The 26,842-nt window shown below is 43.7% G+C and overlaps 1 protein-coding gene and 1 long non-coding RNA gene across 2 annotated transcripts in view; one reads left to right on the top strand and one right to left on the bottom strand.

The window, feature by feature from the left end:
• The window catches only part of LOC138190641 (uncharacterized), an 83,056-nt gene that overhangs the window by 12,464 nt on the left and 43,750 nt on the right, over positions 1-26,842 (bottom strand). The window contains exon 3 of the long non-coding RNA XR_011176640.1: positions 22,709-22,842. This is a non-coding gene — a long non-coding RNA (uncharacterized lncRNA). The remainder of the gene's footprint in view (positions 1-22,708; positions 22,843-26,842) is intronic.
• Positions 271-22,615, top strand: LOC124214279 (uncharacterized). Its single transcript, XM_046616519.1, has 11 exons — positions 271-690; positions 9,270-9,318; positions 9,452-9,631; positions 11,891-12,119; positions 16,858-16,941; positions 19,592-19,725; positions 20,115-20,251; positions 20,340-20,494; positions 20,571-20,812; positions 20,891-21,077; positions 21,160-22,615. The coding sequence occupies exons 1-11, from the start codon at positions 656-658 to the stop codon at positions 21,357-21,359; spliced, it is 1,632 nt and encodes a 543-aa protein (XP_046472475.1). The 5' UTR covers positions 271-655; the 3' UTR covers positions 21,360-22,615.

Raw genomic sequence — 26,842 nt, 5'->3', positions numbered from 1 at the left:
CGACAGAAGAGAAGAGGGGATGGAGACGATGCAAAACGGGTATTTGCGGAGACGAACTGCTGACGTCGACAATGCCTGCAACGTCTAATCGTAGGAAGATGCAGAGCCTGCTCCAGAATGTTGCCGTTGGATTGGTCGGCCCTGGGAAGGGGGGCGTAGGGACAGGCTTAGAGCGGCGGTTCCCCACCTTGGTAAATTCACTTTTTACCCGTGATATTACAAAAGTGAGGGAATCTCGTAGACCGTGTCACTACACCGTTGTGCCTCTCCCAGCAAGCATCCTTCGCCGAGGTCTGATGATCGCCCCTCGAGCTCGCCGGGTTGAACCAGTAATAGTCGACGATCATCTGCGACGAATCGTCCAGGCAGTTTCGCCATCCGCGAACCGAAATTTGTTCGACTGACTTGTCGTCGACTTTGGCCAGAATTTCCACCCTGGCTTATCCCGATCCTCGGATAGATCAAAGTTAGACCCTGGGAGATAAACAAGTGCGTGAGGAGAAGAAAAGAACAACCCCGCATCGCGGCGAACAGTGCTTTTCAAAAAGTGATCAAAAGCTTCTGGACTTTTTGTGATCCGAAGATACTGTCGAAGAGAAAAGCTGCGCGGCAGGATCACCGTCATTTTGTACAAACAGAAGATCCTGGGACGAAGATGACTAGACGCGTGAAGATCTGCCTATTTGAACCGTAAGTGCATTGACCCAAATGAATGATAACGATTATCGGCATTTCTTTGTCCTTGATAAACTCCCGTTCTCTCCTCTATTGGCGACTCAGCACGTCGAGAAAAGCTCATCTTCCCGGGGCTGATTTTTCCCTGGCCATATAATCACGGGTCTGTCGATCATGCGGACTCCACTCCATGCGCGTGATCGAGATACGTATCTGACTGGTGTAAAACGGGATACCGACCACAACGCGTAGCTCATACTTTAGGTCCAGTGCGGCGTGCAGAGCCGGTCGACTGTAAGATTGACGACATAACCGCCCACGGTGTGCGACATTAGCGCTTCGTAAATAGTTCCTCGTACGTTCAGGTGTGGTCATGAACGGTTTACAGCTAGACCACAGGATCGCGGAAACGAGGTCCTGCGATTTCCACGATTTGTAGAGCCCTCGATTGATCCTGCGTGATAGATCAAGTTCCGAAAGCGATCGAGACGTGCGGGGAAATAGGGTAGCTTGTCGCAATAAAAGGTTCCAATGATCGTCAGCGAGCATGCAAGAAGTGCAATTTAACCACCGCGCTACAAAACACTGGCAATAATCGCAAAGTACAGCCTGACAATCCTAAAAACGTTTCAATCGGAGCCTCCGGCGCTCGGGGGATGCAAGAAGCTCACCGCAGGGCTTTCCCTCCATGTCCTCGAGAGAGCGATTTGCGTCAAATTAGCGGACGGTTAGCGTCATTCGACGCGGGTACCGGATCCGATGTGCGAATAGGCATTGCTTGCGCGAAAAATCACGTTTTTCCTTCGATCGTGATGATCCTTGGCTACTTTTTTTTCTCCACGCATATTTGCGGCGATTTACCTCGACTTATAGAGCGGATCGAGCGGTCGCTGTTACCCTGGAATTTGGACGATTGTGTAATCGGAATAGCATCATCCAACTTGGATTCGCGGAGTAAGGCAACCATACTTCTGTGGTCGGTCGTAAATCGTCACCATTGAAGCTTTAAATGCGAAAAGATTTTCAAGACGATTTCTCGACTCCAGTACGATTTTGTTCGCGTGACTGCCGTAACGGTGTGAGGGAATAATTATAGCCATACATTAGGAGAGCGAAGAGGAAAAACAACCCGTGTGCTAGCTGTTCGCGAACCTGTCCAACTCCGGTGTTAACTTGCCGGTCAGCAATGAGGAGCAAGAAATGAAATTAGCTGGATAACCGGTCGGTCACCGGCATATGGATGCCAAAGGACAAAAATTGCGAGCCAGTTGTCCGACAATTCACACTCGCACTTTTCCCGCAGGGCAAAAGTGTAATACCCATTTAATGTCCTCGTAAACTCTATTCCTATTTCATGGATAAAATCGGAAGGAATGCGAACGGGGGTTAAAACGAAGATCGACGAACAGCTGGAAATTTGGTCCCGCTGGAGGAGAGCGAGAGAAGGGAATTCGTTCGAACGAGTAAGATGAGGGAGCAGGCAAAGGATGGGCTGCGCCGATCACTATATAAAACCGGCAATCCCTCGGCAAAACTTCCGCTTCCAGGTTACCCCTGCAGTTCGCGGAGGTGGGCGATGATTGCGGGATCGTAGGTGCTGGGATGCCCGTCTATAAACCGAACGAACCGATCGTCAAGTACCGGCATTACGCGCCCCGACATGCCGACCCTTTTCAGAGCCAATTGCGGCACAGTGCCCCGTGGAGATGATCCTCTTCCTCTTCCTCATCCTGATCTTCATCCTTTTCCCAGAACTGTTCGACACTTGGTCCTGGGACCGAACTTTGTCCGTTGACCTTAACGGTGCGCGTTCCTTGGTTCCGGTCCAAGTAGAGCCTCTCACTTTCAGCATTAGCCAAAGCTCGGCGCTCCGTGTTTGTTTCCATAATCGCCGTTGCGTGTCTCCTTCTGCACCTTTGCCGAATCGTTTGTATGGTATAGCAGAAAAATCGCAGACCTTGATAAGAAAATCCAGGTTCTCGGTGGCTCCCAAGGACTCCGAGGTTCTGATTGCGATCGAGCATCGCTGCCGCGCAAAGAGCCAGCAGATGCTTCTTGGGTAACTGTACAAAACGCAGCTGATGACTCGGGGCAACTCTTGAGTGTGGAAAAAATGTCTCTCTTTGCATCATTTTAGCGTTTTTACCATTTTTTTACTGTTGTTCTTTGGCACCCCCATTTACCCTTTTATGTCCGTTGTTTTTACCATCGTCGAGCGCTGCGGCACTGTTCGATCTTCCCAGAACCGCTTGTTCCTCCTGGGGCGTGAAACTTTATGGCAGAAGGGTGAAGAAACTCTGGGAAAAACGCCATTTCGCATACAGTTATGTGCGTCCGGCTGACGAGCCGCGGAGTATCGTTAATTGAAATGGGTAAATGCGATTGAACGGTTCGTTCGTCCTCGTCTTGGGTTCCTTAATTGAATCGCTTTGACAAAGCAGGAAAACACGGGCGTCAAGTCACGTTGCAATCATTCCGTGAATGAAGAATGCAGCTTCACGATGTCCGACGTTTCACAAAGGAAAAAGAAAAACGAATAAGCGACACTGACGAAAATCATTCCGGCCAAAGGATACCTACGGAAAAATATATGGTGGTAGCTTCGATATTCAGGTACGAATGTGTCTGTCATGCGGCAAGCTGCAAAACTCGGTGTTATATAGACCATGCAAATTGAGTAGTTGATGCCGATTCCTACGGTTTGACGACGGTTACGACGTTGTTAGATAGGGCAGACGGTTAACTTTTAAAGCCGTGTGATCGCTTTGTTCTGGATTTTCGTCCCCCGCGTACAACCGCCAGATGCTGCGTCACTCCTCGACTTTGAAGCGAATCTTTTTACGAGATCGGTATCTGGGTACCTATGTGCTTATTCCGTATCGGCGGAACCGTTACACTATTACGGTGTGAAAAATTACGGGACAGAATAATCACCGTATCCTATTTCATCCCGGCAGTTGGATCTCCTCTTTGCAAATTATCGGAGATATGCGAGCCATCCTATCGACGCGTTTTGTATATTACACGAACACGGAGAAACTCTCGGCAGTAGCGCTTCTAACCCTTTAGCCCTTGTTTCAAACGGAACATCACCGCGAGACTCGATTTCTACATCCGTTCGCACTATAACAATCCAAGTCGCGAAAGGATTTCCGTGTCCGGTTTTGCATTCCGAAAAATCGACGCGGCGAACGGATTCAACCGACACGGAGCGACGCGCTTGGAATCTTTCGATGCTGATCCTGACTCGTGGAAACGGGATGTAAGGTTTTGCGAAGCCCGTGGCGATAGAAGAACAAAGAAGGAGGAGAGCAAGTCAGGATGCGTAATCCAGAAGCGGCAAAAAAATTAGACCCTGTTCTCCATTGACTAAGAGTAATTGTTTCTTCTTTGGGTTTCGAAATCTCTTCAGCAGGCAGCTGCGAATAAATTGAACTCGAAGAAAAAACGCGCGTTAATAACAGTATGGGAAAGTAAATGAGACAGCGATTAGAGCGAGTGTTGATAATTATACCCACCTTGACTGAATTCTGAGAGTCATTACAGGATACAAAGCCTAGTGCAGTGACCCTTCGAGCCGACTCTTAGGTACCTTAGATCTCTGGGTCGACGGAACAGTCCAGGTTCAACCAACTTCTGACCATCCCTACTTCGCTAGCCTCCTGCGTAACGTTCTTAAAACATGGTTGAACCGTGCCCACCGTGAAAGAATGAATGTGAAGAAGAAGAAGGAGCAGAAACGGGAAACTACATAAAAAAGACTCGCATCGTCTATTGTCATAAAGGCAAATTACCTCTGCCTGCAAAGGCTACGCATATTGTTGATGAAAAACACGGCAAGGGAGTAAAAAATAGGACGCAAGAACGACTTCCTCATCCAGGAAGGACGGAACACCCATCGTAAAGTTGTCATCCGAGTAAATGTAGTCTCGTTGAAGAAGCGTAATACCAGAGAGATGTCCATGCGCATGGTGAGAAGTTCGGAGTAGGTACCTCAAAAAGTCCGATGGCACAGGGATAAATACATGAAAAAAGAGCTAGACCGACACTACTGTAAAGGAAGTAAAAAAAAATTAGAAGCCATTAGAAGATGGTGTGCACAAGTAATACAACTTGTGCCCACCACGGCGGAAAGACTTGTCCAAAAGTAGCAAACGCGTCTGGCCTTTTGGTTTTTGCACACTTATGATCGTTTAGAGCATTGTGTGTAAAAAACTCAAGGTGAAATATAACAGGGAATACGGCTTATGCGGACCGTAAAGTTGCGTCGGATTTTGAAAAAGCGGAGGGAGAGGAAATATGGAAATAAAAATATGGAACCGGCTTCGCAAAGCTCGATACCATCGGATCGATCGATAGACGAAAGTGGGGAAAACCTTGTGGGAAATGTTTTTAGGCCAATTGTGATGCATGTTATGGTTTGAAAGGGGGATCTTTTTCACGACGACATTAGTTCGATGTCGAAACGACACGTCGATCACTCTGCAATCATCGACGTTCGCCTTCACCAGGGATCGTCTTCCTGAATTGTTCACAATGAGCTGGGAAAGCCGCGAGTCAAGAAGAAGTGCGACATGGAGCCGGAGGTTCATGGGCGAGCCCCAAGAATAGCGGACCGTTCCACGAGACGGTTCTGGTAATCGTCAACTTTACAGTCTCGTTAAATTAATTACAGCGTGTATACGTTATACTGGAAGCATGGACGCCAAGAAATCTGCCCAGGAATATTTATCATAGGTCCTGATTTACAATGCACCATTTCTTTCTCTACAATTTCTATCGATTTTGCTCGATAAACGAGAAGAAATGAACTGAGAAGTGTGTAAAAAAATATGTAATAATTTATACAGAAGCTTCGCGATGCGTCTGTTGAATTTTCAGCTTCCGGTTTAACGGCAAAATGTGTTTACCGCAATTGGCAGAACTCACTCAAGTTTATCACGATCGGTTGATTTGAATGATAAATTATTCAGATGCAATGTCTTCGCGGTCAAAGAATTCCCTGAACGTCCTCCGTGTTTTCCTCAGTGTTCGCAGTTCGCGAACGAATGACGATATCGAAAAATGGACGGAAAAGATATTAGGAAACAAAGGATTACCAGGATGGTAGAAAAAAGTTTTAAATAAAATCAACCGTTGATTAGTTTCCCATATTAAATCGAGGAAATTATCGGGGATGACGTCACGGTTGATAAAACCTCGAGAAGAAATAATTGGCCTAAGGTGAAGTGAATCCGACAAACCAGGTATACTATGTAATCAGCGTTAGTGGTCGGACTATCGAGTTCTCATAGAAAAGAATATCGATCAGGCTTGAGAATATCGCGGTTTCAGACTCGCCGATTGCGTTTCGGGTGGTTAAACTGTGGGAAATCGATTCGCGTCGATCCCGCAATGTAACGGATGTGTATTCCGAAACAACGAGATAATCAGAAGACTCATCCTCCTTTTTCTGCTACCCAACTCTCCACCCTGAATAATCCCGGTTCCATAGCCTCGGAGTTTTTCCCGATTTTCGCAATTGCTTTTGAAAATTTCAAGTCCACGACAAGGCAGTTTTATGATCTTCGTAAGTGTGCAGATATCAGCAGCCAAGTTGGAATCATTGTTAACGGGTTAATTCGGGAAAAATATTCTTCTGCATCGCAGCTGCGGCGTCAGCAGCTTAACGCTGAATCCGCGTAATTGCGCCTATTCTTATAGATATATATAATGCTATTCCTAGAGAAGCTTGATCGTCACGCTTATAAGGTGAAGGGTAATGGGATGGGATGGAATGGGACGGGAAACCTAGCCGTAGGGAATAGCCGTAGTCTTCGATAATTGCGAACAATTGTACCACCGGTAATACTGTAAAAATGTTCAACCTCAAACTCGAAATTCTCTCTAACGAGCCCCCCCCCCCCAAGAAACGGAATATCTGTTCTAACGTTTCGGATTTGCAGTTACGACCGAGAGATAGGCGAGAAGAATAAGCCAAGATAGAACAGCAGGTATGCAGCCGAGTAGTTCTTAAGTGGCAGAAAGACCCGAGATTAGCATGCAATTATAATTAGGATCCGCGTTAACTCGTCTACTTAGATAAGATTCAACGTTTCATGCATTCTCAAGTACAGCGCAGCAGCAGCAGCAAAATCAGAGCCAGCAAACGGGTAACTAGAAATTCCCGTTCTAAAAAGCATCGCGCGCTTCGATGCAAATATTAATAAACGGTAATTGGCTATATTCCTGTTGTACGAAGAAAGCCATTTTTTTTCCCGACTACGGATAAGGGGAGGCAAAAAAATAAATATCAATAATAACAATAATGATGTAAGAAAACAAAAATTAACAAGTGACGGAGGGTGTACGACAAAAAAAAAAAAAAATAATAAACAAATGAATGAATAAATAACGAAACGTCTTATTAACGGGTAATTGTTTTCGCGTATCATGTACAATACGTAAAACCAAGGCACAAATTTGTCCAGCAACAAGGTGAGGTGTAATTTTATCTCGATGACGAGATCGGGCATGCCTGTATGTATACGTATGTACCTCTGTAACATTACAGGCTACTTTCCGTCTCAAATTTTAAACAGAGAGAATAAGAAGCTGGTTGAATTAACGAAATTATGTAACGGGAATTCTCTCGCTGAAATGATTCACATGCCCCTTTTTACACACGAATTTATATAATACCGTTGTCTCCGCGCGACGAGACACGTCAAAGGTTGAGACAGTGTTATTTCAGAATTGTTATTCGTCGCACGTTGAGTCTGGAAAAGTTTCCCACCGAATAGACGTAAATTCTTATATACATATATACATATTAATTGATCAATAAATTTTCACGTTTCATTGAATAACGAAGAGTTTAAAAAGAAAAAAAAAACAAAAACAAAGAGGATGCAAAACTTTTTCTCAATCTAATTGAACGGTATCGGGAGTTGTGAATCAAGAGAGACTGGCCAGCACCGGTGAAAAGAATAATGGCGAAGAAAGAAAAAAAAACACGGCCGACACACATGATAAAAAACAAAGTGGTTCAACCGTTAACCGGAAATATTCAAGCTGGACAGGGAAATCTTTCCAGGCAATGATTTCCATCTCCTGTCTTTGGTCGCATCCGCGTCGGTACAGGCACAAAGTGTACTGTACCTAGATATCTGTGTACGCATAGAAGTAGAATCGTAAATATAGACGCGTTCACGCTACTCGCCAATCATTCCTTCTCCACGCTACCACCCATAAAATATTACGTTCAAGAAATCGAGGAGGGAAGAATTCAACCAATCAAACAACACTGTGAGAAAACATAGGAAAATTATAACAACTCAGAATTTTCTAACCGAGGTAATAAGACACGGAAAAAAATCATTATGTAACCACAGAGTGACTGAAACAGTGTTCAACGTTCACCAATTCTCGATAATTTCCTACTTTTCAACCACTGTATGCCAATCCTTCTGCCTTCCGCCGCTACCGATGCGCCGGAGGCGGATCGGGAAACCCGTTTGTTCCTCTATATTCCAGTGCCCGGAACTCGGGAGCGATATTAATTAGATTAGTGCAGCTTGTGTGCAGACTTGAATCGCACAGTTTTGTCGTTCGCTGCAGCTGGCCTCCGTAACAGCGCCATTATTGCGCCATTCCTTTTGCCTACGGGATTTCCATATTCACGACGAACTTGCGGTTCTCAAACTCCAACATCTTCGGGAATCTGCGCAGAAACGAATCCAGGAATCGAGGATTATGCAAAAATTGTATTCCATTGCGTTTGATTGAAAAAAAAAAGAAAGGAAAATGACGCACAACGTCCGAGGTCGAAAATTTTTGCCAACTCGATCCCACCTCTGGCACAAATTTTTTTCACCTGCATAGGTGCGCTTGTAACGGTGCAGGCGAGCCAGACGGAACCGCAAGGACGACCGAGGTCGGTTGGCAGTGAGGAATGGGTAGAATAATCGATGACGAGCCGTTCTTTTCCGTTCCCAACCTCTCCGCTTTTCATCCTTGCATGGATACGCGGCGAGGATGGTAATTGCCGCCTAATTATAGATCTCGAATCCTCCCAATCGCTGTACCGCGATCTGCGGCTATAAGGCTAGAGGAAGAACTACCGGCGATTATCAGTAACGACCGTCTCGAGCAGTGACCGATACTCGAGAGCAAACAAGGTGCAAATAACCAACCCATCCGACAACTTGCCGCTGGTACATGGACCGGCATCATCGCTAACTCGGATCGACGACACGCACGATCCGTCTTCGAGAACGGCTCGTTTCAGATTGACATACCGATTTCCGATAAGCCCCGTGAAATCGCGTTCATTTAACCCTTTGAGGGGAACATTTTTCTACGATCTAATTTACAAAATCATAGGTGATCCATAGATTTCAGATTTGCCGATTACGACACTGAAGTCGGAATTAAGAAATTCAAAATGGCCGATCCAATACTGCCACTGTGTTGGGTTTAAGTTTGCAGTTATTCAAAATTCATCTTCCTAAATTTCGAAAAAATTTTGTCGGCTGTTTTCGACGGTTCGAAAATCAACATCGAATCACGTATTATTCACGAGACTCATCATTTTTTCAATTTTTCTGTTACAGACTCGGCGTCATTTGCTTGCTAGCGACACTGTCATCGCTTCAAGTACAGGTGAACGATAAACCCAAGCTTTTTCTCTGTCAGATCAGTAGCGACTGAAGCCTATATCGATGATAAAAATGAAATGAAAAATTTCTCACTTACGAAACACCGGGAAAATTTCACCTTGCAAATTTTTTCCCAGGCAACAAATGCGATACAGGATAACCCCGAGGTGGACGCGAGACTCGAAGAACCCGTCGCGGAAGACGTGACTGAAGATTACTGGGCAGGAAGTGGTTCGGGTCCTGAACTCGACGATGATGACTCCAACTTTAACGAGACGCGAGAAGCTCTGGTACATGATGCGAGCGATCACGACGCGGTGAGTGTTAAGATAAAATGGAAGAGCAGGAGACACGTGGAAATGTAGAAACTTGACCAACAATAAATGACCCGACTGCTCGTCGTGACCCCGGGGATCTCAAAGGAAGCCGGAAAAAGCGATTTTTCAAGGATTTTTCACGAAGAAACGTTTCAATTTGTTGATATAAAAATTCATGTACATATTGGGGTAGCATTGAACTTCGGTCTCATATTTTTTATTTGTAAAAATAATCATTTTTAAAGCTGCCGATCTCCGGGAGCACCTCTAACAAGATATTTCTGGACTGAATTGGGTGAAGTGAGAAAACAAAATGATTTAGTTAATACACGGTATTATCTGATATTTAATCGAAGGAATAAGCAAAATATTAATTTCGAACAAAACGGCGGCTTATCGAAAAGAAATTTCGATTTCCCAAAAAAATTTTTAATAATTTGCCGTAATTTGTTTATAAAATGGAAAATATTTACCGGCGAGACAAAACCGTCGATCAAGGACTGAAAGATATATTCATAAAGCTGGTGTAAAAATTTGTACACCGATCGGTTCAGCCGTTTCCGAAAAATCTTGCCAACTGACTTTACAAAAATAGTTTTGAGAAAAACGCGTTCAAAGTTTTAAAATCAAATTTCAAACGCTTCGGAGTGTTCTTGCAAATGTGCGCGTCACTGGGAGAATATTTGTCGGATCGTCTTAAAATTTTCCGTGTACATGCTTGAATATATGTACATTACAAAAATGAAATAAAAAAAAATCAATTTTTGAAAAATCCTGACTAGGATCAACCCCTTAAAGAAATGAAAACAAAATTTCAATCAATTCGTACGATAATTGCGAGTGCCGAGAAGCATGACGTAATCGGAGCAAGGGGATTTTTATACTCGGTCTCGTTATTTCCGGAAGGCTGCTGCAGTATATTGTCGACAAAATATGCAGTCTAAGGTACTTGCGTAGCGAACGAACGATCGAAGTGATCAAACGGTGAAGTTGCCCAGGAGCTGATATTATGTAGGCTATGTACAGATTGTACAGTGTAAATGTGTGCGCGCGTACCGATCCATGCATGTGCATAATTGTGGAAGTGTAACTACTTTCGACAGCTGACCGCACGACCGTTATTATATCGGCAAGCGACGAGCGGCGTCGCGACGCGTCTCGTCATTTGTGCGGTTGCACGACTTCATAGGATGCAATTCCCCAGCTCTACAATATTATATGCAACTATCGATCATAATGGAAAGGGACGCGATCTATACGGTTATAATTTATCCCACGCGGAAATCGATCGCCTGCGTCTAATTCGATCTAACGTCGCGTCTCTTCCCGTATGAAATTTTATCATGCACAGGCGATCATCGCCGCGTGATTGCGATCACGTGCAGAGTATGATCGTTTTTGTTACGGAGGTTGAAAAAATTATAACAACAAATAGCAACAATATCCAATTCTCATACATGCGAACATTCTAATTCGGTATACAATTGCAAAGTATTAACCCGTTAATTCACGCTTTGACGCTTACCGATCCGTGTTTTTTTTAAATTTATTTAGTTATTTTTATGGTAACAACTGCCGAGTTTTTTGCTTCTACATGGTCCCTAAAATATTTATGAGTCTAAAAAAAAATCAAATTTATTTATATATTAATTGGAAGAATAGCACATGTAAAGAAATGATCGATATTCGTACTTTTCCACGAAAAAAAGCATTTTCTGCTAATCTACCGTGAAAATCCGCATGCCAATTATTACACAAACCTAATTACACGTCAAACGATTTTACACAATATTTTTCAAAACCTCTCTTTTTGTTGTTTTTGTTTATCCGCCATATTGGATCCGCCATTTTGAATTTTTGAATTTCGAGTTCAGATTCGTAATCAGTGAAACCAAAAGCCGATGTGTTCAAAATTCAAGGTGATTCGCATGTGAGGAAAAATTTGCGCATGAAAGGATCAAACCGAAGTTTCCGAATCGTCGGAAATCCTGTCCGGTATACCTAAATTACCGTTTACTATTTATATTTTGAAATAGCACGAACCAGATTCGCGACCTTTGCTATGCAGCTATTTAAATTTTTGACCCCACGATTATCCGAATTATAATTGCAAAAAGAGACAGGACTCCTGATGTTCGTTCGACGTTTCAACGCTTTCGCAAATACATTAAACAATGCGTGCGAATGAATCTGCCGTTTTTCCTCTCCCGTGCAATTTCTCTTTCTCATCTGGTAACGAAACTGTTCGATCCCCCGCAGGTGGTCTACGTGGGAGAGAACGGCGGCTACGTCCCGCTACCGTCGGTGAGGTCGAGGCCAACCGCTCCGACCCTTCAGGCGCTCCAAACCCTCCAAGGTCTCCAGGGTCTGGCGGGCGGTGGGGGAGGCGGAGGAACGGGACTCCTGGGGGACGAGGACTGGAAGCGTCACCCGGAGACCTGGGACCGCGAGCACCGTCGCTACCGTCCGAACACGACACGCGTTCAGCGTAAGTTTTTCCATTCTTTCCAATAATTAACGCTTCCCGAAGCTTTCAGCCGAAAAGTGAGTTGTATTAGGATGGTTCATCTTTTGACTTGTTTGTTTTTTTTTTTTTTTTTTTTTCCAATCGCCGCTCGAAAAATTTGTGACAAGTACTGAAAAAAAATTTTTCCTGAGACCTGGAGAAGGTAGGAAAATATTTAGAGCTCGCTGCCAATTACTGTAATATTTTTTACATATTTTTATGTGTGTGTACAGCTTACGGACCTATACATATATAACTTAGTTTGTTTTTATTTTTTTGCATCCTGGTCCAATTAATCGTATACCAATCAACAGCAAACTGCGCCTAACAATTTCGCAGTTGACTGTTGTCGTCTTTTATGCGACAGATTAATCGCCTCGGAAAAATTTGGGTAACAGTCTTTTCTACCGAAAGAGGATTATCGCATCACCAAGAATGTCCCTGTTTCGTTTTCAGCACTGATACTTATAAACATTGATTAATTGGACCACGATACGAAAAAAATAAACTAATATATATGTATTGTATATAGTATATACGTCCGTAAGGTGTAGACATAGAAATAAATAAAAAATATTATAATAATCGGTAGCGACCTCTGAATATTTTCCCATTTCCTCCAGGTTTTAGGGCAGTTTTTTTTTTCAGGAATTGTCTCGAATTTTTCTAGTGGCACCTTGAAGTAAAAGAAAAAAACTTGAAAAAATGAACAAGCCTAGCGAGTACATCGCATGCGGTGACGTTCTCCTCCGGTGAAATACGTCGAGAGTAGGTACATAAGAGACGGCGTGCAATAATTCAACTTTTTGCCACCGTTTAATTTCCATCCGTTTCGCCTTTCCCGTATAAATTGACGAAGACGTCTCTGTAAGTCTGTACTCGGCCTGATGTTCGTTCGACGGGATGAGTCGTCGGTCTTTCCACGTTTGCACTTTGCCTCCGCATGAGTCGCAAGCCAATTTTCTACAACACAGCGGGAGAATATCACGAGAATATCACGCATACCACGCGACGCGTGAAGATTGAAGGTATATAGAAGTTAGATGTTGCGAAACCCTTCTACAAACCGCTCGGCCCCCCTTCGAGTAAAAAGGTCTTACACTCCGTAGGTATACTCGGATAGATGGATTCAACCCGGCGGGTTTACAACAAAGCCTATTAAAAGGCCTCGAACAATCGTTTTAATTGCAACATTTAATTGTTACTACTCGTATCCACGTGTTTCCAGATACACGTATACCTACACTGTAGACTGCGGGTGAATACGCGTCTGTTGGACTCGCCCCGGTAAATCTTGACACAGGATATTGCGCAAAGTATTATACACGTCCGGAGCAATAATGTCGCTCGTTCTTTTTAATCTTCCTTCCTTTCACGGCGATACTTCAATATTTCAATACACACACAATGAATGATATCAATTAAACGGGCTGAATTGACAGTTAGGAAAACGTACTTTCCACTTACACGTATTTTCTCTAAATGGTTCGAAAAATTTGAAATATTTTCGATAAAACGATAATTCATCGTAAGACTAAAACCATCGACTCTCTGGATTTTTATGAAAATTTTTAATCAAAGATTTGTTGAATCGCCGATAAGGAATCTGAGGTCAGAGTTGCAAAATTTGTAATGGTGGATCTATTATAGTGGTTGAAAATTTTTTTAAATCGTAATATTTTCACCTAATATGGTATCCAAGGGCTTTTGAATCGTTAATCACGAATCTGAATTTCTAGTTCGAAATTCGAACTGGATATTATATTACAATATTTTTTTTTCTGTGAACTTTGAACCTGTAGTGTGAAAACAGGATTCTAAACCGCTTTTTTTGCATGCCTGTATGTCCAGCATCGCTACAAAATGTCGTCGCAGATCCGCAGACTTCTGGTTTTTCCTTGTTCCTTGAATAGTGAAATTATGCATGCAGTGAGCGAATAATAGCATAATATGTTCACTCGTCGTTCACCTGCTCTTTTCACCTTCTTTCTCGTTCCCGTTCTATGCTCATTTTCATCTACACGCTCATTGACTTGTCCTGTATCTTTAATTAATTAACTTTTGTTTTATTCATATGTGTACAAGTGTTAACGTCATTATATAATATGAATAATTCATCATTTATTCTTGTATTATTAAGCAGTTTACATTCAAGTGTCTTCATTTCTGTGCTTATTTATTAGCCAACCAACTTGGCAATGTAGAACAATTATGTATCAACTTACCCCAGGGAAATACTCTCATGAGATAATAAACATCTATTCTATTCCGTTCTGTTCTCTCTCTCTCTCTCTTTCTCTCTCTCTCTTTGGTTTTGCTGCTTTCTTTCTCTGGTAAGCGCCCACAGGAGTAACGGAACAGGTTTTAAAAGCCGATGTGTATCACTTACCGAACGGTAGGCAAGCGAAGAAGCTAACTGTATCCGTCATCGATGTACTAAATCTGCATAATATCCAAACGCCCACACGAACGTCATCCAGGAAAGGCGTATCGCGTCTAACGACCGTAAACTAAATTCCATCGAAGGTCGCGAGAAGCTCGTTTGAAGGTATGCGTGTGGTAATTCGCTTCCCCAAAAAGCCCGAGGCTAGGACTCGGCTTGTCATCAGTCTGCTGGAAGATAATTCGAGCTCTAAGTAACTCTAAGGCCGAAGCCATGAAGTAAGAAACCGTCAACGTCCCAAGGAGACCAGGGCTACCGTTAGACGTGCGAACGCGCAATTAAAACGGTCCCCGGATGACGCCCGGCGCCCAGACGCGACAGTAAAATTGCGAGTATCGCATGACGGCAGAAGTTGCTCAAGATCAGCCACACGGCACAGACTTCGAGATCGAAATTTGTTCGAGCATCGAATGTTTTCTTCAAATTTTAACTAGAAATTGACGCGTTAAGGTACCGCTCGAAATGACGTTGGAAACAATGGCCGCAAACTTTTCCAATCAACCTCCATACGACTTTCACAGCGCTGCAGCGTATAGATAAATGCTTGAAACAATTGTGCAAACTCGTCGATAATAACATCTTACGATAATAAAAATGGTTTTAACCGTATAGCCAGTGCTCAACGTCGAGTCAAGTTCACGTGCATATAATTGGGTCAATAAATTTACTCCCAGTGGATAAATGAACAGCGGAAGATGGGTTGAGTACCAGCCTGCACTTGCATGGCGAATACGTACTTTTTTAAAAATAGGTGGGGCTATTAGATGGGCGTATATACCTCGGCATGTATAAGCGCGCATCAAATCCCGGTGAATGCTCTCATCTTCTTACATAAGCGTATTATGGCTATTCATATCTGGGCACTTGTAACGTTTTACCCATCAGCGTAATTATCGCGTGTACGTTGGACTTTCCTCGTAATCTACACTCGGTACTAATCATTAACTGTCCGCCCATCGCTTGCTAACTCCATTTTTCACGATTTCTCATCACTCGATAGCCAGGATCGGCTTTTTCTCTAATAAGGAAGGTATCCCAGGTCGAGATCTCCGATTTGGTTTCTATTGTAACATTTTATGATAGACTGAAAAATAACAAGCACGTATTTTTTCTTATCTGCCATTAAACACTTTAAGGGGGGTGAAACCACCCTCCAAAGTAAGGCATGTCAAGGAGCGATTTGCCAATTTTTTGTTTCTTCAATTGAGAAAATTACACTTCACATTTCTCGTTATGAGAAAACTTTTCCAGTTGGTTTGGTTAGAGGATCGTTATACCCCCTTAAAGTCTTCAATGGCAGATAAAAAAAGATACGCATCGCTTAGTTTTTAGTCTACTATAGCACATTACAAAAGAACTCAAATCGGAGAGATCGACTTGGGATACCTTCCTTGTAAGTACAATTCATCGAAAACACGATGCAACCTTTTGGAAGAGGCGCTTGAGCAAAAGGCTTGCAGACCATTCCGCAAAAATCGTCCTACCTATCACGGATATGGCAGAAACGATGATCGTAATGAAGAATAGCTAGACTGAAGTTATGATATCGGATTTCGCATGGTTGGGCAACGTGTTCCACAGCCGGTATTCTAGCCCCGTTTTCATTGTCTTTAAACGAATATATTATACAAGTGGTACGAGTCTCTCTCTCTCTCTCTCTCTCTCACTTTCTGTGTGTGTGTGCGTGCGTGTGTGTGTCTCTGTGCACGGCATATCGGCCGTTTTAACGGAGGATGAACACGCCTTGGGTATCGGTCGAACCGACGGCACTACTGCCTTACACCGTGCCTCAACCTCGGAGCTCTTCTCCTATCTCCTGCACCGTACCCGAGAGGATCCTTTCCTTTCCCCTCGCCCCGGCTTTTAATTGCTTCACTTATCGCGCTACTCACTTTTACGTCACGCACAAGTCCTAAGCCCGCGAGCTGTTCGCTACAGGCTAGGTCGCGTTACGCCACCGTGAACACCTCCCAGTTCATCGCCGTAATCGGGCTCCCTCATCGCTGATGAGGTTCGTCATCATCCTCCACGGAACTATCGCTTTCATCTACGATGTAGGAATGCAGCGCGTGACTGTAAGATCGAAGGAGAAAAAGACGATGCAGACCGTTCTAGCGACGCGTATTACGTTGACCCTGAAAAACTCGCGCAAGGTCTTCCAACGAACGTCTTCTCCTCCTCGGGAATACGGGCGAGTCGATAAATGTACCTTTTCCAGTGCATCCCATGTTAAAAATGGCAAAATCGTTATAACAGAATGTTCTTCGTGTGTTGCAGACATCGAGGCGGAGTGCCAGGACGACTACATGAAGATCCGGATAGGTTTCAACGGTTCTTTCGCCGGTCTGCTCTACTCGGCAGGTGAGAGATAACGACATGGAAAATTGATATTCAAGCCGCTCGCGCGTCAGGTTGCGATGAGACAATGTAATAAAGGTATAAGAAACGAAATTAGGCAACGGAGGATTGCCCCCTGCCATTCGTTGGGTATCATCATCCTGTTCCGCAAAGAGTTCACGGTGCATGAATTACCCGGCATGGCGCACACGCTCCAAGCCAGAGGCGTTACAACCGGCGTGTGACCTTGCCACTCGCTGGGGTCTTACACCTACCTACATTTTAATTGGACTGCGGAATAACGAGATTTATACGTTCGCGGTTTATTAACTGCTCGGTATACGCGAGTTGAACAATGAACGTCGTTGGATGCCTAACTCGTACCAGATGTACAACGTGTAACTGCATGCACCGCCGTAAATTCGCCATGCTCATGCTCGAGGAATAATTTATACAGGCCTTATGCTCTGGTCTCGTCTTCTAACGGGTCGACCGGGTAAACGGAACATATTCATGCCAGTCCGCGAGATCGGCAACCTCCTTATCGTGACTAGAGATTGCAAATTAAATTCATATACATACAACTGTGGAAGAGTCCGCGGCGCAGGTTACAGGGAGTGGCTTCCCGGAGAGGAATTCCGAACGATCCTGACTAGAGGTAGATGAAATTTTACGATCAACGAAAATTCGCTTCTAGCTCTAGCTGTCGTGCGGATTCGACAGTTCCATGCATCATCGTGCCGTCACACTTAGTTCCTGTGGTCCGACTTATTGTTAGTTACGCTGCAAAATTCCCACGCATCATTTGTCGAAATGAACTGCTCAAAGATCGTAACAGAAGCAGGTAATTATCGGTGGGAAGATTTAGGACCGATTCTATTTAGTCTTGATATAGAAATCTCAATGCAGGGCCGAGAGATCTTCTCACAATTATCGCACTGCACAAGCTAACCGATGCAATAACTGGGCTAGATTCAGACAAGGTACTTACACACCGGTGAGTATACGTGTACAGTCGTGATCAAGAGCTGGTGTGGTAGTGAGCAGCTGAGTGCAAAGTGTGATAACGGTAACGAGAAGAGTGGAGGAATATTCAAAGAAGCGTGGAGCCCGTGAAGCAGGCGATGAATCACTCTCCTGCGCAGTTGCCATTACGGTAATAAATATGGGGAGAGAGAGAGAGAGAGAGAGAAGGGGAATGGAACTAGAAGAGATGAAGAAGAAGAAAAAAAGAAAGGAAATATCGACGATGAATAAAGATGCGTGATGTGAAAAAGAAAGAACGATATTGCGGTATAATATCGTAAGACGTCTATAAACGGCGAGATCGGGTTCCGCTGCAGAGCGTGTTACGGGAAAAACGAGAGTGTATATGTAAGGCAATCAATTTATAGCCAAGGTGCATGAAGAAGTACATTCATGCTGGATCCACACACTACGTTCGATATATCGAGTCTAATCGGCGGGTACAGAGCTGAGTTAATTATCGATCTTCATGCTTAATCGAACGCTGTAATCTTCCTAGATTTGATCAGCCTCATCATCGCGATACGACGCAGCACTTCTGGGGCCTGGAATTTCTCGATTTTGAAAATGAGCTTGCAAAATGAGAAGCGATTTTCCGCCTCACCCTCCCTCCTCTGAAATAACAATCCATAAATATTATCCAACGAAGCGTAGGATGCGCCTTGGCCTCGTTTCGCGTCCGCGTGTAATATCGACGATCCATAAACTGGCGATGGTGGAAAATCCTATACGGCTGTATTTTAATGGGGACCGCCTTTGGTGTCTCGCACTTATTGCGGATTGCAGCCGATGCAGCTTTAACTCAACTCTTTGCTCATTAATCTTCCTCCGTTATGCGCAACGCGCATCTGACTCAAGATCCTGCTGAGCCTACTCATCTTTCAAATTTACAAAAAAATTGCTTAAAGATGGAGAGAATTAAAAAATGGAGTTGCAGCCTCCGTAAAGAATTATTTAAAAAAAAAGCACGTTCCATTTTAGAGGTCTCAGGCATGCAATTCTTACATGTTTTAGAGGAAATTTAGGATCCTCGTTTAAATGTACAAGAGTGACACAGAGTGGTGTTTTAATAGAGTGTAAATAGGTAAAAATTCATTGAGCGCGAGGCTTCTCAACATAAAATTTAGGGTATCTCACTCCCAGGCGGGAAATTGGGCAAAATCCTGTGACAATGTGCGAAAAATACTTGAAAAAAAAATGCATTTCAAATTTAAACTGTTTAGAGAAATCTTATAACACTTTGTAAAAGAGCTCCGAGGAAACGGATGTGAGGCTTGCAGCCAAGTCTCTCGACAGCTCGCAGTTATTAATTTTAATTCGCGGCGGCTAATTAGCGTTTCCGCAGGTGAATGTGTATACAAGTGTTTGTGAAATACTTGAGAGGCTGGTACGAGCGCGCGTGTTCAGTCTGTAAAACAATCAATTTTTCTCCGCTTCCATGATATCCATGATATCTTATTACCGTAGAGTTGTACACCTTTCAGCGTTCGCACAAATAACTGGATATTATTGAATTTTTTGCCGTCAGTTTCCCGTTTTTTCACCTTCCTCCTCTTCTTCTTATTTTTCTTTTACCGCATACCTCTACCCCGCACACAGTTATGATATTACGCTATTTACTAGCGATAATTTGCTTCCATTCCTTCAGGCTACTCCTACGACCCAGATTGCATGTACGTAAACGGGACCGGCAGAGATTACTACGAATTTTTCATTCAGCTAAACCGATGTGGCACTCTTGGCGAAAACACTCATCATCAAGACAGCCGCAAGAATCCTACGGTGAGCAATTGATTAAACGCGTTACTTACGCGTGATATAATCAAATTTTGAAAAATTCGTCAAAAAAGACCGTGATACTACGTCGGTAAAACTTAGCACTGAAACGACAAAAAAAAAAAAAGATTCTTGAATTTCCAATTTCGAAACGCTTTTCCTAAACAATATATTAATTAATCACAGCATGCGACTCGTCCGACTTTCGCAAGAGTTAACAAAATTTCGTAAAAATTTCACCCAACCGTGAACATCATGAAATTTTAGAAAGCTATAAAATACAACAGGTCAAATCACCAATATTGTGGTCATTTTATAGTTTCCAAATGCCCCTTTCGTTATTATTTATTGTTTTTTTTTTCTTCTTCTGAATAAAAAATTGTTAAAAATTCTAGAAAAACTTGATGTGGAACACTGTGACGGTCCAGTACAATCCTCTGATCGAAGAAGAGTTCGACGAGCATTTCAAAGTGACCTGCGAGTACGGTTACGACTTTTGGAAAACGGTGACGTTCCCGTTCCTCGACGTCGAGTGAGTTGTCGATTTTTCTAATCACTAAAATAGAATTGCTATTAAATGGGGGAAAAAATTGGCACAAATATCGGTCATTTCTTTCAAGGGTGGCGACCGGGAATCCCGTAGTCTTCACGTTGCAGCCGCCCGAGTGTTACATGGAGATCAGATACGGTTACGGAACGACAGGAACCCGAGTAGCTGGGCCGGTTCGAGTGGGGGATCCACTGACGCTGATAATCTACATGAGGAGTAAATACGGTAGGTCAAGTCAATCCGGAGATAATCCCGGAGCAGAGAATCGGAGGTGATTGTAGCCCGCCTCTTGGCGTTGCAGACGGCTTCGACATCGTCGTGAACGACTGCTACGCCCACAACGGAGGTAACAAAAGGATCCAGCTGATCGACCAGTACGGATGTCCTGTGGACGACAAGCTGATCAGCAGATTCCGAGGCTCGTGGTCGGAGAGTGCTCTCTTCGAGACGCAGGTCTTCGCCTACATGAAGACCTTCAGGTTCACCGGATCTCCGGCGCTCTACATAGAGTGCGACGTCAGGATGTGCCACGGGAGATGTCCGGTGGGTATTTTCGCTGCCAGAACCGACGGAGATGGTTACCGGTTCCGGAGCTAATGCCAGATTTTTTTTAATCTCCAGAGCCAGCCGTGCCACTGGCGGAACTCGAAGACCGTCTCTAAGCGTTCCGCGGACGCGATAGAGGGCCCATCGACCCCGGCAACGAGTCTTTCGGAGAACGTGAACCTCTTCCAGTCCCTCAGAGTCCTCCAGGAAGGAGAGCCGGACGCGGATACAGCCGCCTTCAAGAACTCCACGGTTGACATAAGTGAGTATCGACGACGAGGCGCTGGGTTTCGATGGCGGAAAATGTACACCTGCAATAAAATCTTACTTTTCCTTCTCCTCAGGCGCCTCGGAGGCGACACCCGGTGATCGAGTCTGTCTGAGATCGACGATGGTCAGCACGGTTGTGGGACTGGTCTGCGGCCTGTTGTGCATGATGGCAGGTACCCTGCTGGCCATGTGCTCCAGGATGAGACGAGCTGCCCGCGAAAAGCTGTTGTCCGACAGTATAAGCTACATGACGCACAAGGGCCGGATCAACTGAAGGGTCAAGGGTCGTTAATCGCCGATCTTTATACAGCGTGAACAGATTATACATGAATGTGTGTGAGTTTGAGTGCGAGGATCTCGGGAATCTGATTACAGTAAATATCTGGTCGTTTTACGACGGACGTGGCGGTTTATAAGTGTCAGTATTGTATAAAAGCGCGCAGGATTCGGTTTCGAGGCCCGGATAAGGGAGACGAATTTACCGACTGGAGGTAACAAACGATCGTGAGACTGCGATGCGATCGAGATTTGTTCGTTTCAACGCGGCTATTTTCGAACTTCCAATTGGTCAAATCCAGTTTCAATTACAAGAAACTGAAACCGTCGTAGCTGCTTCAGTAAACGTACGATTCGCCGAATGCGATTCATCCGAGCGGATGATCAACGTCATATTGTCGACTTGTTCGTTTCTCCCCCATGTCATTCATCTTTTCTTGATTCTGCTTATTATTCGACATATTCAGAAACGTGATTTTTTTCTGAAGCTACTCCCTGCGTGAGCTGCAATTACGCGTGTTTCTGAATGTCTCGCAACAATGATTACTATACAATAAATATATATATATATATATATATATATATATATATATATATACATCAAGCAATACTTGTTCATGCAATAGATGATATCATTTATAATATATTATATATTTTATATGAAAAATACGATCAGTGTTGCTTTTTAAGCACGATTATAGAGTTTCTTGCATTATTAATAACGATGAGTTTAGCTTTATGTAAAAAATGCTCGAGTACGGCTAGCGAGGATTGAGTAATATTTCAGCCATTCTTAACCCAGCACTTGAGCATCGATGATTGATTTAATTAGATAATTGCTGCAGTTTTATAAACGTTTCGTCCTAAGTTATCTTCACTCGAATACATACAGATATACCATATAGGTACGTATATTAATATTTATACACGATGTAGTGGTGTAGTCTTTAGTAGACGCAACTATTTATTTTTTGCCTTGCCTCTCTTCCGCCAACGCATACAAGGCGCACGATCATTATTGAATATTAGTTTCCCCTCCTAGTCGTGCCGGCTAAATAAAAACATAAAATATACTATATATTGATATTACATAAGTACCGTTAAGTACTATATCCGCTAATTAATTCATATGATATTTGTGCAATAAGAATATATAACGATGATGCATTGATATTATTGACTCCCCATGTAAATATAGTAATATACACAACCATAAACAAATAAATAATTCTAACGCTAGCCTTGTAAGATTTATGTAACACGCATGTCCGACATTTCTAAATGTTTTTAGATTTTTAATAAACTTGTAATACTCGTTTACACCGTTATTCAGTAAGAAATTCTTACCTGCAAGTGGTACGAGTTGCGTATCCGTCTGCTGGATCGCTGGATCGTCAGCGCGGCCGGTAAGCTTATCGACAGGCAGTTAGGCGATTTCTACCGAATGCTGGCAAGTTGCCAAGGCCTGTCTGCACTTTTCACTGTAAGTAGAAGCAAAAACATCATTTACAAACATGCAAACTAATTTTTCAGTTAGGCTGCAATACTGACTGAGCTAGGAAAATTTTTCAACAAATACACTTATTCAGCATCGGTAAATGTTCCAGCAATTGGAAAACCCCTCCGCGATATGGTGTTCGCAAAGGTAGAACTGCAAAAATTCAAGGATTCGAGAAAAACTTCCCGGTTACCGTATCGCAGGAAAAAAAATCAAAGTGCAAGAATTTTCTTCATGTGCGATCTAAATTTCAGAATAGTCACAGAAAACGGAGAATTTTAAGAAATTGGAATTGATTAAAAATAGAGATGACAATTGGCAAAATTTGCGTTCTGTTATCTCAGGTTTAACCGAACTTACGTTTATTATTTGACTTTCCAACAATGCATATAAATTATTTCTGCATCTAGCAAGAGAAGTCGTACTAGTTTTCACCGGCCTTCGATAATTTTTAAGGCTTCCCGGCTAGTAAGTATAGAATAGGCCTTTACATTAACGATTTCCAGGTATAAGTGTAAACCATCCGAGACACGAGGCACCGACACATTCATTACACCATGTACGAGGGACCAAAATTTAGCGTGGATAATATTCTGTTTGGAAAACACGATTCGTTCCATTTGAATTCTCTCGAAACACCTGCACTATGTGGTTTCTCAAATATTTTCGGGACAGAGGTGAAAATTTTCAGTCTATAGGCATGAAAACGTACCCCGATTTCGTCACGCCGCCCCTTGTACCGACTAAAAGTGAAAATTCAGTCCATCACAAAGACGCTGGGGACAGGTGAGCGAGGCGAATACTTGTCTTCGGTAAAAGGATAAAGAGAATGAAAACGAAAAAGAGGTAGAGAGTGAAGAGCAGACAATTTCCAGGTCAATGATACGGACGGTCCGACGTAGTTAGTTCAACGAGGTAAAATTGGGTTTCACCACGATTCCAACCGAACGCGTAATCCAATCCAGAGTATCTACGTCTGAATGTCTTTGTTGAACCCCTCTCGATAGATCCCCCCTGAAATGTAATTCCTAGAAAATGTTGTCACGATTTTATGAAATGAAATGTTCCAATTTCTTTCAATCTTTGCGTTTTTTGGCCACCATTTTCGCAATTTTCATCTGATTTTTAATTTTTTTAGGAAGTATCGATAGATAGAGGTCCAATAAAGAGATTCAGACAAAGAGACTCCGGATTGGATTACTCGTTCGGTTGGAATCGTGGTAAAACCCAATTTTACCCCGTTGGATTAATTGCGTTGGACCATCCATATTATTGACTTGACAATCATGCCATACAGCATAATTATTCATAAATACGTCAATAAACACCCCTGAAAGTATGAGTCGGTCATGTTCATTCGTACGATTTTTATAAACAATCAAAGTCACGCAAAGTTTCAAAATCTCGAACCTCTACACTCCCCTTAACTAAGAGTCGGTATTTTCTCGGGACTCGTCGAACAGTGGATTAAAATATACGTCGATGACACGATCGATCGTTGGTCAAAAAAACGCGTGCAGCGTATATACTGCAAGCACTGCGAAGCAGGGATACGAGGCGTAATTAGCGGCTGCCCGGAGGACGGGAGGATGGCCTATGAACCATGGTTGACGTCCAGCCCGCGGTTTTGCTCGAAGGAACGAGTTCTTTGTGTCGGAGACGAGATCCCCTCCCCGTCCTCCGTAAATCATGATTGGAATTCGCGTAATTTGGTGCCCGAGATATAATATAAGTCGCGATGCTCTCGAAAATGACTCGGGGCCCGGAGCCGAAGGTTAATTACGTCTCCGGTAATTAACTAAGACGTGTGCGAGGCACCGAGTCTTGTCCCTTAATTTCCGGCCTGCCCCGAGATGCCTGATTTACAACAGACATTATACACGCTGGAATACACGCGCAATTAAACCGTAGCTGTACGTCCCTTTTATCCGCGTCCTCGAGTACGTTCAAGATGGTCGCCGGACTGCCGGGATTCTTTCGTCTGGTATCAAGGTGCCATTCAAGTATTAGCTAACGCTAAAACAGGGGCAGGCCATTCGGAGAAACGTTATCAAGCGCCACCCTATAATATTAGGCATTCCAGGCAAGCGTTAGCTGACATAGAAAATTCAAAGTGCGTGCTCGAAGTCAACGCGCCACCTGCTTGAGAATAATAAAAAATTTCTTTTAAAAAGATGTGTTAATAATGCATGAATTACGCGGTAATAATATCTCGGCAAATATAATGTTTATTGCATGCCTTTAAGAAGAAAAACCACGTATAATGTATTTAATACTCAATGAACATTGAATTCACGTTTGTAATGTGTATTAATAATTAATAATAATTAATATTCAATAAAGTATGAATAAATTGATCAGGATCTGACTATAAATGGCGTTTCTGCTATTCCCAAGTAATAAATTTATCTTCCAATAGACTTTAGAAAAATCCTCAGCTAACGTTAAAGAATGGTAGTGGGCAAAACAAGTAAACGTGAATACTAAATCGTCGGTACTAGGGGCAGGATGCAAAGATTAGGAAAAATGCGTTAGCTGATACTCGAACGGCCCTCAAGTAACCCACGGTTGCTCTCAACCATTCGTTGATCAATCCCGCGTCGTGTCAGCTCCCAATTCAACACGATCGTGACGTGACGGGTGTTACTTCGACTTCCGTTTCCTGCCTGAGGAAAGCAACCATTCGGTACCCGGACCATGAACTGTACTGGATAATTCTGGCTCCGAGACACGCGGAGCACCTGTATTATATCCGAATGAAATCTTTGGGCTAATAAATATCGCCAGTTATCGTAAGTAATCGGGGTTTATCGCGGGAGATAGCGGTGGGCGGTACCGCGCCGCATAAGTAGCACTCGCGTCTACACAACACCACACCTACAGCTATCCAACCGCATAAAGTACACGTTGGTACCTACACTTACACCATCGATATGCCCAAGTAAGCCGAACCACCTTACAGACGTGAGGAGTCGAGAGATTCTCGCATTTCTGGCCCTCCGACGCATTAGGCGGCGGTTAGAACCCGTCCACCGTAACGCTCTTGGATTTGTGGTTGAAAATAGCACCAATACCTCGTTCGGTATCAAGTCTGCGTACTTTGACTCATGTAGGATGAGACGGAATCGAAAAACTCGTAACGACCTTGTGCGCCGATTTTCAAGTCGGACAAGTGGCCAGAAGACAAAGAGGAGAGGGTACGAACCGCGGTTTCAGCGTCGGAACGAAGTGCTCCGAGTTTTCTGCGACGCCCGCAGACCTCAGGCTCTCCTCGTCAGGAGGATCGATACTCTCTCAATTGAACCGCAGCGACGGTTCGGGGCAGCGGATAGGTGTGTCTGGCACTTTCGAACACCCTCGGTAAGAGGGTGGAAACTCGGTGTCCTCGCAATTCCTTTGCGCAATCTGTTATACAAGAGACGAGACGAGACCTCATTTCAGATGGTTTTTCGCACTGTTCAGCAACTGATTTTGTAACGAATATCCGATGTTAAGGACGAAGAGTTACCACAGTACTTTTTCTCAAAATCATTTCCGCATTATCGTCCATCAGCCGAGACCGATCAATGCCAAGCCGAGCGTCTGGACCGCAGAGCTATTTTCAACAGAGTACGTAAAGCATGAAGCACGTCGAATTCGATGTACCGTGGAAGTGCGAGACGAGCAATAAACGCCGTAGTCTGCCTCTCTTCGTTTTGCGGTGAGTTATTGTATCCACTCGCATTAGCATGGCAAAGAAGGGGTCAATTTGGTAACAGCAGGGGTGCGAGAGTTCCTTGATGGCGGTTGGCTAGCGGCGGCAACTCGACTAGCGATCCAAACTCCTTGCGGCTCGGGGCGTGAAGCACATATTTCCAGATAAGCCTCATTTAATGACTCGCAATTTTCTCTATCGCCGTTATGCGGCGTCGGTGATACTCTGCGCTGCACCTCCTAAGGGCAGCCATACCCTCGCACACCGTCCCGAGATATGCAATTCCCAC

Source organism: Neodiprion pinetum, chromosome 3, assembly GCF_021155775.2.
Source record: "Neodiprion pinetum isolate iyNeoPine1 chromosome 3, iyNeoPine1.2, whole genome shotgun sequence".
Classification (NCBI taxonomy): Eukaryota; Metazoa; Arthropoda; class Insecta; order Hymenoptera; family Diprionidae; genus Neodiprion; species Neodiprion pinetum.
The sequence above is the reverse complement of the archived record's forward strand: the minus strand, read 5'-3'. Positions and strand labels throughout refer to the sequence as shown.

Excerpts from the sequence above, each read along its gene's own strand:
- LOC124214279 (XM_046616519.1), top strand. The coding sequence starts at position 656 with ATGACTAGACGCGTGAAGATCTGCCTATTTGAACC. Across the intron at positions 691-9,269 it reads AAGATCTGCCTATTTGAACC|ACTCGGCGTCATTTGCTTGC; the intron begins GTAAGTGCATTG and ends TTTCTGTTACAG. Across the intron at positions 19,726-20,114 it reads ACAGCCGCAAGAATCCTACG|AAAAACTTGATGTGGAACAC; the intron begins GTGAGCAATTGA and ends TAAAAATTCTAG.